The sequence below is a fragment of the Nannospalax galili genome, unplaced genomic scaffold (assembly GCF_000622305.1).
Source record: "Nannospalax galili isolate Female #2095 unplaced genomic scaffold, S.galili_v1.0 scaffold639, whole genome shotgun sequence".
Taxonomy (NCBI): domain Eukaryota; kingdom Metazoa; phylum Chordata; class Mammalia; order Rodentia; family Spalacidae; genus Nannospalax; species Nannospalax galili.
The window spans coordinates 2,222,046-2,235,493 of NW_008344644.1; the positions used below are offsets into that span (position 1 = coordinate 2,222,046).

General features: G+C 34.7%; 1 protein-coding gene across 11 annotated transcripts in view; it reads left to right on the forward strand.

The window, feature by feature from the left end:
- The window catches only part of Sema3a (semaphorin 3A), a 540,175-nt gene that overhangs the window by 481,068 nt on the left and 45,659 nt on the right, over window positions 1-13,448 (forward strand). For all 11 annotated transcript variants that reach the window (XM_029567263.1, XM_029567262.1, XM_029567260.1 and 8 more), the window contains 4 exons: window positions 4,092-4,234; window positions 7,386-7,500; window positions 7,591-7,660; window positions 12,012-12,156. In XM_029567263.1, coding sequence (XP_029423123.1) covers window positions 4,092-4,234; window positions 7,386-7,500; window positions 7,591-7,660; window positions 12,012-12,156 — 473 coding nt within the window. The remainder of the gene's footprint in view (window positions 1-4,091; window positions 4,235-7,385; window positions 7,501-7,590; window positions 7,661-12,011; window positions 12,157-13,448) is intronic.

Consider the following 13,448-nt stretch of genomic DNA (forward strand, 5'->3'; position numbering starts at 1 on the left):
TATATATATATATGTAAATACATGCACATGAACTGTGTGTATGTAATTTTTCTTTGGGCTCTACCGAAAACCAAGTGAGATTGTTAATTCACGTGCAGCAACCTCCACGCCTCTAAGATCTAACACTGAAAGAGACTAGAATGAATGTCTCCTTCAGCACTTAACATGCTTAGTAAATTGCTTGAATTATTCCCATTAAAGCACACATTTCTATGATAATGACTGCACTCATTTTCTTGAGGAAACCAGATGCCAGAAAGCGCCTTCTCTCAGGATCAGCTTTGGCGCATATGAATGTGCATGTGACAGCTTGTTTTCCACGTTGTCACTTTTTCTTTTAGACTACCATTCCTGGATTGTACCTAAAGGCAAGGAAGATAGTCTTCCTTTCCTGCTCTATTGAACACCTTTTACTCCCCTGCACCCAAGCCAAAGGTCATTGAATTTAGTTGTTTGAAATTTTTTATTAAAGTATTGATATAAACAACTGCATCACTTTTGCAGATCATTAGACCAGTTTTTTATTCTGCTTCTTCAGTATTACAGTCGAAATGTCCAGTTTTTCACTTTACTTCTGGTGTTGTCTTAGAAGGAGATTGCAAGGTTAGCATTTGATGAGGGTTTCCTTTCTACACTGTCACAATGATAATGACCTGTTTTTCAACACTGCATGTATTTGCCTGTAGCTTAAAATACTCGTTTTTATATATACTATTTTTGATGAACAAGGGAGCAGAATACTTCAATTTGAAATAAAATCAATTTCAAGATTATGAAAATGAACTCTGAGAGGAAAATTTCTTGCCAAATGTGACACAAAAGTTACAAGTGACTGAATGGAGTGCTTAGAGAGGCAGAACTGTGTTATACTTGTATATGCACTTATGAGTTACAGACACAGTCATAGACACACACACACACACACACACACACACACATTCAACACAAACATTTATCAGAGTTGAAGTTCATCAATATAGTAGTGACTCTATTTGAATTAGAAACCTCATCATGTTACATTAATTATTCGGCTTGCCATTTCTCATGAGACACATATGTAAAATATGTATATATAAGCCCATGATCAATAAGATTTTTTATGCACTAAAGGAAATTTATCAAAAAATTATTAGGGGTAAAGCATTGTGATTTTTTATTGTCTTTAACTTTTAGGATTGAGTGTACTTTAAAATTATTGCTCCCTTATTATTGTTCATTAATAATTTTTCATGTTTTATATTACTTTTAAAAATATCTTATTTCAGCTGGGCTTTGTGGTGCACACCTTTAATCCCAGCACTTGGGACGCAGAGGCAGGCAAATCTCTGTGAGTTCAAGGCCAGCCTGGTCTACATAGTGAGTTCCAGGACAGTTGGGGCTACAAGGACACCCTGTCTCAAAAAAACTAAAAAAAAAAAAAATTATACTTCTCATTTTAATTTTATATGTATGAATGTATTGTGTGCATGTGTATAAAATGCACCCTTGTAGAGCAATGCCTGAAGAGGTCAGAAGAAGGTGTCAGATCCCCTGGAACTGGAGTTATAGATGGTTGTTAGACACCATGTAGGTACTAGGAATTGAACCTGGGACCTCTGCAAAAGCAGTCAGTGCTCTTAACTGCTGAGCCATCTCTCCAGCCCTGTTTTATATTACTTAAAACGTTTGTATAATTTTCTTAAAAAGGGGTACTATGAAGCCTTTTGAAGCAAACCAAGTGTATTATCCCAAGACAAAAAGATGTTACAATATGTTACAGGCACGGAACTCATGACAATGGTGATTATTTACAGCCTTAAAATCAGGACTAAATAGCTTAGATTTTACATGGATAAAGTTAGCTCCATGTTCTGTTCACTTACCTGACTTCTTAAGTATGGTGCTGGCCTATATGTATACATTTCATTATTACTCTGAAGCTTGATAGGCTGTGGAAGTGAAGGTAGATTTCTGCGGAAATATAGAGGTCTGCAATGTCCTCTAAGTGCTTTCTATGAGTTAAACACAGATTCTTAGCCTACTGCATGATAATGCTTTGAAATTTTTGCACATTTTCATACAGTCATGTCAACCCAGTTGTTTACAAAAGTAATTTTGAGGAGGGGTTCTCAAGATTGCTGACATACATTCTGCCCAATACCAGTAGATTCTGTGTCATTTATTAATGTTTGTTGTTTTCCTTTTTTCTTTTACAAATATTCCTCAACTTCCACCATGTTTTAAGATACAGTGTAGACTCACATTTAAAAGAATGAAGCAATATATGAAATTTTTTAACTTAAGGAACTTATATTCCATTGGGTGGAGAGGGAGACAGAAGAAAGTAAAGTTTAGATGTGTGTGTATGAAAGAGAGAGAGAGAGAGAGAGAGAGAGAGAGAGAGAGAGAGATCATATGAAACATTGAATAGTGTGGGAAAACACTTATGCAATAGAAGAAACAGAGAATGGCCGGGAACAAAGGTTTTAGTGCTCTAATAGTATATTTGAACAAGACCTGAGTCAAGTAGGATTAGAGCCTGAGGATTCATGAAGGCAGAGTTACCCTGAGAGATAAATACCAAAGCTGAACTGATAGAGCATAACATGCTTAAGGATCAGGAATTGAGTTAGCACTGAGCACACTGCTGTCCAGTTGATTCAGAGGGGAAAATATGTAACAAAGATGTAACAAAGAGCATACAAAACAATGTTTTCTGCTTATCCGGAGGACTTTGCATTTTATTGTAAATGAGCTGGAAAAATCGAGGAGGGGGTGGAGACAGGAGTGACAGAGCAGAGGCTCCTTCTGCTTGCTGCCTGGAATAAGATGAATCACAAAGCAAGAGCAGATTACTTGAGAATGTGTTTAGTGACCCGGCTGGCAGTGGCTGCCGTGGACACAAGGTACGAATATGAAGGGGTTGTGATCAGGAACACACGTACAGCCTGATAGACAGACATGGATGTAAGAGCAAAGGAAGTCTCCTGGCAACACCTGAGAAGCAGAATGCTGCTGCTGCTCACAGAGCTGGGACCAGGAGAGGAGAGGCAGGGCAGGCAGTTCTACTGGTTTATATAAATTTCACTTTTCCCTCCAACCTAGCCATTGATGGCAACAAGTAAGCAATTAGTAAATTGTTTTAAATTATTTTATAACAGGAAGGAAGAATAAAAGCATTGACAGCAATAAGGAAAGTTTCAAAACATGCGACATATTCTGATACTCAGTAATTTATTTGCTACATGTGGTCACAGCAAGGACTTTTGTACCCATCCTTCAGATTCTAAACAAAATTAATTTTGTTGAGATCTATATATTCATAATATAATTTAGAATGAATAAATATCAGGTGAGATATGCCAAAAAAAATATGAGTTAGTAGCTGGGTGTGGTGTCACACATCTTTAATTCCAGGAGGCAGAGGCAGGCTGATCTTGTGAGATTGAGGCCAACCTGGTCTCTATAGTGAGTTTCAGGTAAGCTGGAGTTACAGCTGAGAAAAAAAAGCATATATTAAATTGCAGTTTAATAAATAATAACATTAGGATGGCATCCGACATTGGTATCCTTTTTTGACCTGTCTCAAAAAAGGACAGAAAGAAAGAACGAAAGAAAGAAAGAAAAACAAAGAAAGAAACAAAGAAACAAAGAGAGAGAGAGAGAAGAAGGAGGGAGGAAGGAAGGAAGGAAGGAGTTAGTTTAGGATGGACAGGGTGATGGCACACACTTTTAATCCCACACTCAGGAGGCAGAGGTGAGTAGATTTCTTTGAGATGGAAGCTAGCCAGCTCTACATACAGAGTTCCAGCCCTGCTCAGGCTACAGGGAGACCCTGTCTCAGAAACCCAAACCCCCATCAAAACCAAAAACTGAGTTATACTAAAGAAACATTAATTTCTTAACACATAACAAAAGGTGTTAAAGAGAAGCAAAAATGGACTATAATAAATATTACTTTTACAAAAGAAAAAAAGATTATATTTTAGTGCATGATTTCTATATAACTAGGTATTAAGACAAATGAATGGATGTTTCATTTGCAATGTATAATGGCATCCTAATGTTACTATTTATTAAACTGCAAGTTAATATATGCTTATTTTTCTCAGATCCAAGATTCATCAGTGCCCATCTCATCCCAGAGAGTGACAACCCAGAAGATGACAAAGTCTATTTTTTCTTCCGGGAAAATGCGATTGATGGAGAGCATTCTGGAAAAGCCACTCATGCTAGAATAGGTCAGATATGCAAGGTGAGGTAATGAAAAAACAAGCGTTTTTCAATCACAGTATCATTTTTTTTAATTCCATTTAGGTAAAAATACAATGGAAAATAGTTTAAATATAGCTAACAACAAATATTTAAATGTTAAAAATTGATTGAAGTTACATTATAAGTAATTGCTTTTGAGACTTTTAAGGATAAACTTCAAATAGGAGATGAATAGAAAGTATGATGTAACAATGATGTAACATTGTTTCATAATCATATTAATGATCTTGCTTTAAAGTTCTAGATATATGAAAGATGCATAAAATATCACCTGAGAGTATATACTTAGAATTGGAATGTGGATAAAGTGCTGATTGAAGAAAGAAAAAAAAAATCACAAACCTTACTTTTAGAATTTGATTTTAGATCATATATTTCTGAGACTTTTCTGGAATATTTAATTCCATGTGTTTTATGATATTCAGCATAATATTATATTATAGTGTTAGATATATAGAATAAAACTATCTATGGGGGTTTTCTTGTCTTCAAACCCACCATAATCTAACTACTTATCTCTAACATGATCAATTTCTACAAAAGCGTTTTTAGTTATCTGAAAGCATATGAACAATATGTGAATAGATGAGACCATTTACTTTAGAAAATTAAATAATTTTTAAATAGACACTAGAGGAGGCTGGAGTCAAAGCTTAGTAGTTAAGAGCACGTACTGCTCTTGTAAAGGACCTCGGTTCTATGACCAGCACACACTGTCAGTAATTGCAGCTCCAGGGAGTTCAATACCGGTTCTGGCCTTCATGGTTACCATAAGCATGCACACAGAAATCCACATACTGACACACATCTTACACAGACTTTTTGGTAACATTTTAACTACAAAGGTTAAAAATCTTGCTGGGCATGCTGGCGCACACCTTTAATCCCAGGACTTGGAAGGCAGAGGCAGGTGGATCTTTGTGAGTTCAAGGCCAGCCTGGTCTACATAGCGAGTTCCTGAACAGCTGGGGCTACAGGGAGACCCTTGTCTCAAAAAAGACAAAAGAAAAAAAACAAAACAAAAAACACCCCAAACTTTATAGTAAGAACAGTATGCAAGCAAAATATAAATAAATGTTATATATTTGAAGGAAACTATATGAATTTTCAACATGTGTAATAAATATTATTTTAAAGATAGTAACTGGTAGTAAATATATAACTTTGTAATCTACTTCACTGTTTCATTTGTATTGGTATTAAGTCTTATTTTCAGGAAAGAGACACTTTCAAATTATTTTCTCTGGAATTAGTTACCTTTAGTAAAGTTTGTGAAAATATTTTTTTCAATCTGCTGTTTGTGACATATACATTGTGTCAACACTTTAAGCTTTTAAATTATTTGATTTTAGTATTATGTCTTATTTATTTATTGTCCATACTAACAGAAAGACATGCCTTTATCATCCACTCAATAAATGTTCACAAAATGCCTACTGTATAGCAAGGACCAACAGTGAACTAGCCACGCATGTAGGAAAGACTTTATTTAAAAAGAAAAAAAGTGAGCGGTAAGTTAATGGGGAGATCTGTCCTAACACAAAAATGACACAGAAGTAATAATAGATTATTTCAGACTAGTTACAGAGTGGAAGTGCAAAACAAGTTCTTTAAAAATTGTTTCTAAAAACAAATAAATTTGTATCTCTTTACTGTGCACAACATAATATTTTGAAATACACATGGATGGCAGAATGGCTTAATCAAACAAATTAACACATGCATTACCTCACATATTTTTCATTCTTTGTGGCAAGAATTCTTAAAATCTTTCTCAGGGAATTTTTAAGAGTATAACATTAGGGGTTTGAGAGAGAGCGCAACCATTAAGAGCACAGACTGCTGTTGCAAAGGACCCGGGTTCGATTCCCAGCACCCACGTTGTGGCTAAGAACCATCTTTAGCTTCATTTCCAGGGGAATCTGAAGCCCTCTTCTGACACAGGTGCGCTTACATTCATACAGGCAATACACTCACACACATAAAATAAAAATAATGAAGAAAATATTTTAATATTTTTTAAAAAAGAATAAAACATTAAATTAGCTACAACCACCATGCTCTATAGTAGAAGTCTTAAAATTATTTCTTTTATCTATCAAAATTTTTGTATACTTTGGGCAGCAAGTCCCAAAATCTCACCTTTCTCCTAGAGCCTTGTAATCACCATTCTGTCCTCTGCTCCTGAGAGTACACAGTTTTACACTCACACATGAGTCATGTGATATTTATGTTACTATGCCTGGCTTAATTTACTTAACACATCTTCAAGGTTTAACCATGTCAAATGGCATCATTCTTTTTAGTGCTGAACGATATTTCATTGTGTATGTATCCCATTAAAAATATGTTTGTTTTTATTTTATGCACATAAGTGTTTTGCTGCAAGTATGTACGAGCACCATGTTGCACCTGGTGCCCATCAAGCGAGAGGAACTGGAGTTACAGATGGTTTTGAGCCACAATATGAATACTGGGAACCAAACCTGGGTCCTCTGCAAGAACAGCCAGTGCTTTTAACAACTGAGTCATCTCTCCATTTCATATACTAAATATTTTAGCACCCTCTTCTCATTGATGAACATAAAGTAACTTTTTTAAAAAGACATTTATTGTGAATGTTTACTTTAAGAAATGTTTACTCAAATATTTGAGTAAAAATACAAGAAAAAGATGATTATTTATATCCAATCATTTAAAATGACAGTGAAAACCAGGTGTGGTGGCTCAGGCCTTTAATCCCAGCACTCCAGAGAAAGGCAGGCAGATTCTTGTGAGTTCAAAGCCATCCTGGTCCACATAGTGAGTTCCAGGCCAGCTGGGGCTACAGAGACACTCTGCCTCAAAAATATCAAAATAATAATAATAATAATAATAATAATAATAATAAATGAATGAATGAATAAATAAATAAATAAAATGACAATGAAACATTGGAGATATGACCTCATGGCTGGACATTAAGGTTCTCCTCCTCCTCCTCCTCCTCTTCCTCTTTCTCCTCCTCTTTCTTCTTTTATAATGGAGCAATGGGGAATGGCATTTTATGTGTCTCCAGACAGGAAAAGGAGATATATATGACACTATTGCTTACATGCTCACTCTTGAGAACTGTTTTTATTTCTTTTCAGAATGACTTTGGAGGACATAGAAGTCTCGTGAACAAGTGGACAACATTTCTGAAAGCGCGCCTGATTTGCTCTGTGCCTGGTCCCAGTGGCATTGACACCCATTTTGATGAACTGCGTGAGTGGCTGGTGTTTGCTGCATAGGATATTTTTACACATTGCCACAATCATAAAAAAATACAACTTTTCCAATTTTGTTTTCAAACAGAGGATGTATTCCTAATGAACTCTAAAGATCCTAAAAATCCTATTATCTATGGCGTGTTTACAACATCAAGGTAAATAATATTTTATTATCCCATTAGAGAAATTATGTATTCTTTAGTGGCTTTAGGAGCATCCATAATTTGTGAATATATATTTTTAAGGGACAATGCTGATTTACTTTCTGAACTACTATGCACCTTTGATAGTTAAAATACATTGTGAGTAGTTTGTTGCTATAAATAAATAGATAGATGATTGATAGATAGATGGTAGATGGATGATATGATAGACAGATAGATGATAGATATAGATAGATGATAGATGATAGATAGATAGATGATAGATAGATAGATAGATAGATGATAGATAGATAGATGATAGATAGATAGATAGATAGATGATAGATAGATAGATGATAGATAGATAGATAGATAGATGATAGATAGATAGATGATAGATAGATAGATAGATAGATGATAGATAGATAGATGATAGATAGATAGATAGATAGATGATAGATAGATAGATGATAGATAGATAGATAGATAGATGATAGATAGATAGATGATAGATAGATAGATAGATAGATGATAGATAGATAGATGATAGATAGATAGATAGATAGATGATAGATAGATAGATGATAGATAGATAGATAGATAGATGATAGATAGATAGATGATAGATAGATAGATAGATAGATGATAGATAGATAGATGATAGATAGATAGATAGATAGATGATAGATAGATAGATGATAGATAGATAGATAGATAGATGATAGATAGATAGATGATAGATAGATAGATAGATAGATGATAGATAGATAGATGATAGATAGATAGATAGATAGATGATAGATAGATAGATGATAGATAGATAGATAGATAGATGATAGATAGATAGATGATAGATAGATAGATAGATAGATGATAGATAGATAGATGATAGATAGATAGATAGATAGATGATAGATAGATAGATGATAGATAGATAGATAGATAGATGATAGATAGATAGATGATAGATAGATAGATAGATAGATGATAGATAGATAGATGATAGATAGATAGATAGATAGATGATAGATAGATAGATGATAGATAGATAGATAGATAGATAGATAGATAGATGGATGGATGGATAGATAGATAGATGATAGATAGATAGATGGATGGATGGATGAATAGATAGATAGATAGATAGATAGATAGATAGCATAAATATTAGGAGGTTGATAAGGTGGCTTAGCAAGTAAAGGTGCCTGCTGCCAAGGCTGATGACTCATGTGGAATCACCTGAACCTATGTGACTCCCACAAGTTGTTCTCTGACTTTCACATGCCCTGCATATGGGCACACATGCACGCACATATATATACACACACAGATGTGTGTGTGTATGTGTGTATGTGTGTGTGTGTATGTGAGAGAGAGAGAGAGAGAATAAATATAAAATTTTAAATTATTTGGGAAGAATACCACCACTGTAACTATGACAGTGAAGCAGTTGGAGGATGTATATTTTATCTTATGTATAAAGTGGACTTTAATATTGTACTGAAATGTGAATTACTATTAAAATGAAAATCTGAGTTTTGGCCAGTCTTTAGTGATATAAATAAAAGCTGAATAAACTTAATTTAGTTCAATAACGATTGTCTAGCATTCTCTGTAGTCATTTCTTTCATCAAATGCTAAACGAAAGAGATGAAAGGAAAGCCCAAATATTCACTGGTACCAACATTTCCCCTAGGATGAAAGGCAGCTCTCTGACCAAGTATTGACAAGGAGAAATCACATCAGTACCCACTGAGCCTTCCCAATGTTCTCTCTCAACAACTTCCTTCACATGTCTTTGGAATTAAAGTAGGAATTCGCAGATTTGGAAGGAGTAAATGTTGACAAGCAAAGCTATTAAATTGCTATAGGTTCTTTTAAAATCATTAATGTAGCAATACAGAATGTTTGGATAAACATGTTTTCGTATATTACATAATGTGTAATATATTAAAGCTTTTAAGAATTAATAGATTTTTATCTTTTAAAAGTCTAATTACTTTTTATTTGGTCTTTTTGAGACAGGGTCTCCCTATAGCCCCAGCTGGACTTTAACTCACTGTGTAGCCCAGGCTGTACTTAATTTCATAGAGATCCACCTGTCTCTGCCTCCCCAGTGCTGGGATTAAAGCAAGCATCGCCATGCCCAATTTTAATTACTCTTTACATTGAATCTCTCTTTAGTTTTTCTTTAGCTACCTACAATCCATATTTAAAGGATCTCACAAGCACAAACAAGAGCACGAATAAGAGACTCAAATTACCACTAGGTCTGTGTTGCTCTGTTTCATACACATCAGACTCAAGGATTGTTTGCTCTTTGCCCATCCTTTACCATTCCACTGCTTAAATGTTTTCACCTTGCCCCACTTGGCATCCCCTTCCCCTCCTTAATGCATCTGCTCATCTGTCTTTTTCATCCTTTCCAAGACTTTTGCTGTCAATTATGAAGCAATAGTTTAATCCTGCTGTCAGTTATCCACTGCTATACTCAGCGTAAAGTTCATGCTACCTGGGGTTGTTGAGGGAAACACACACACACACACATGTTTATATATGTACACATTTATGTGACTGTAAGCTGGTATAGACTTTGAGATATGGGAAAAATATTTAAAATAAAAATAATATTAAATCCAGTCAGGAGAAGTACTATAAGTAACAATGGTCATAAGAGAAATATTATGTCATGAGTCCAATCTTAGCTTATTCTGTAAATATTAAAGACATTACAAACTTCTTGGACATTGTTACTTGATAAAATTAACATATAAAAATAGGAATCCAGTGTTACTAAATCTGTATGCAGGTCCTCATAATACATGTTTTTCCACTTTCTTGTAAAATCTGTACTATGACAGTAAAGATTGTGGGAAATGTAAATTAATGAATATTAATTCATTTCTTCTGCTTCTCATTCCCCTGCTTATAGATACACTTCTCAGACCTGAGTGCACACCAAGAGAATTTATTAAAATTCTGGATGTTCCATTTTATGAATCATACTCTTAAATTAATTACAAAAATCAGTAATAAATATTACACATTCAGGTTGTTGAACCCTGCTCCCCATGTTTCTGACCCCATGGGACCCAGTCCTAAATATCTGCTTTTCTAAAAAGTTAATAAATGATACCCTCATTATGATTTAGGAAGCATATTTTATTGCCTCCACTTTAAAGGGTGAAATAATTTTGTTTCTCTTCTTCAGTGGTATGGTTGATTGGTTGTGAGTGACTCCTCATTGATGAAATCACATGCATCAAGCATCAGGGCTGTCTGACTTCATCAATAGATAACCAAATATGCAACAATAAAGAAGGGATATATGCCACAAAGATGCATTTAGAAGGAATATACCAAGTGTGCATTAATATGTTACTTATTCTATCATGATAATATCACATTCTATAATTAAGTATTGAGGTTTATTCTGAGTCAAATGCATGTGGTAACTAGTTGATACAACAGGGAACACAATGCCTTTTCTCATGGAGTCTACCAGACACTGTGTTTCATTTTCAGTTTTCAGGAATTAAGTCTTAGGAACATGTTGTTTTTGTACATTATGAGTTGTACATATTTTTTATCTGATATCGAGGAAATTTTCTCTAGGGACAGATCAGCCAAAAGTACTCCATATTGTAAATATGCACAACTGTTTTATCTTTCTATAATACATTTCTTAAGATGTGATTATGCGAACAAGATAAAATGAGAAATTGTTTCAACTAAATGACAAACTTGCCGTTTTCTTCAGTTATCTGATTTTTGTTTCATAAAATGATAGGAACAAATACAGTGATCGCCTCTGTGATGTGGTGTCCTAACTACTGACCTAAAACAAGGCTTTCTGTTGCTGGATCTCATCCTTGTTAGATTGAAAATGTAAAATAGCAAAATGGGGTATATTATTAACCATTTAGTACTCATCTTCTCCACTAGTTTTAGTTTATAAAGCAAGTTCTTAAACAGTCATGAATATTTAAAAAATTTCTTTCTTTGGTAATGATACGTGAACCTGAAAGTTTCCTTTATTTCCATATCACATTAAAAATCAAGCATTCAGATGATCATCCATTTGTGTTTTTCCTGTTAAACTCTAATAGTTTATGGTTGATGAATGCATATATTCCATGCATATAAAATATGATTTCACCAATTTTGGAAAAATCATAATTTGTTCCTTTGGGCATTGATATAATACATCAGTGTGAATAAAATAGTCCCAAACATTATTTGTGGTTGCTAAGAATTTATATTCAAGTTTTGAAAATTAATATCTGAAACATGATAATTCAGTCCAAACAGTTCCACTGCCATTGGATGAAGATGAAATGCTGTTTCTAATATCTCCTTTTAGTAACATCTTCAAGGGATCTGCAGTGTGCATGTACAGCATGAGCGATGTAAGAAGGGTGTTTCTTGGTCCATATGCTCACAGAGATGGTCCCAACTATCAGTGGGTACCTTATCAAGGAAGAGTCCCCTATCCACGGCCAGGAACGGTAAGTGGCTCAGATGCGTAACAGATTAAATGAATATATTTCTAGCAAAGATAAGAAATAATTGCAGATGTAAACATTAAATAGTCACAGTGTAAGTTCAATATTCCAGGACAGAATAAAAACAAGTCTGAGATTTTCTGATTCCCTACAGTTTCTCATATAAAGTGATGACAACTGTACCTGCCAGTAAGTGCTCCCAGTTCAATGGCCCTAATTTCTGAGATACTGGAAGTAGTTGGGAAGCCTTTGTACTTTCTTTCTGAATGGACACAAGGAAAATGGCTTTCAGGAAAGGTTGAACCAAATAGGGTATATCTAGGCTAGTTCTCTCTGATGTAGGAAGACTGCTTGTTCTGACAGTAGGGTAGAGTTTATTCAGAGAAAAAATATTTTAAAAATCAATGTAATCATCCCATGGGCTTTGGACAGACCTGTCAAAAGAGGTGAAAAAGATATATGAAAACCATATACATCAGAACACAGCAGGGCTATATATTAAACAATCACTGTCCATTTTACACATTTACCTTGCCTTTTTCCCTTCAGTAATTTGGCCAGAGTCAGCATAGAATGAAAAATTTTACAGAACTGAAAATCAACTTTGAATATCTCATTTAAAGTGCAAGGATGAGGATTAAAGGATAAAAAGACCAACAAGATGGCTCAGTAGGTAAAGATATTGCTGTCAGGTCTGGCAACCTGAGTTTGATCCCTGGAACCTAAGTGGTGGAAGGAGAGAACTTACTTCAATCGCTTGTCCTCTGACCTCTGTGCATACACACAGACATGAACACACAAAGACATATACACATGCTAATACACACATGCACACACACACACACACACACACAAACACTTGAATCAATGTATATAAATATTTTTTTTAAAGCATAGAAGCCAGGGGTGTTGGCTCAGGCTTTTAAGCTTAGCACTCACTTGAGAGAAGCAGAAGCAGGCGGATCTCTTTGAGATTGAGGCTAGTCTGATCTTTGTAGTTCCAGGTCAGCTGGGGCTACAGGGAGACCATGTCTCAAAAAACCAAACCACCAAACAAACAAAAGCACATAGAGAAATGCATCAATATAATAATCCAGAAATGTCAGAGTCAGTTCAAAGTCAGAGTAACATATTATTCCTACAATCTACTGACAAATTATACATAACAGATCAAGAAATATATCTCTAGATAAGGGTTATTTGAGACCAACTGGTCATTACCCAAGGTTTATCTGCATGACACACAGTAATTAAAAATGCCAGAATGGTGGAACTAACCTTCTTGGATATTTAAC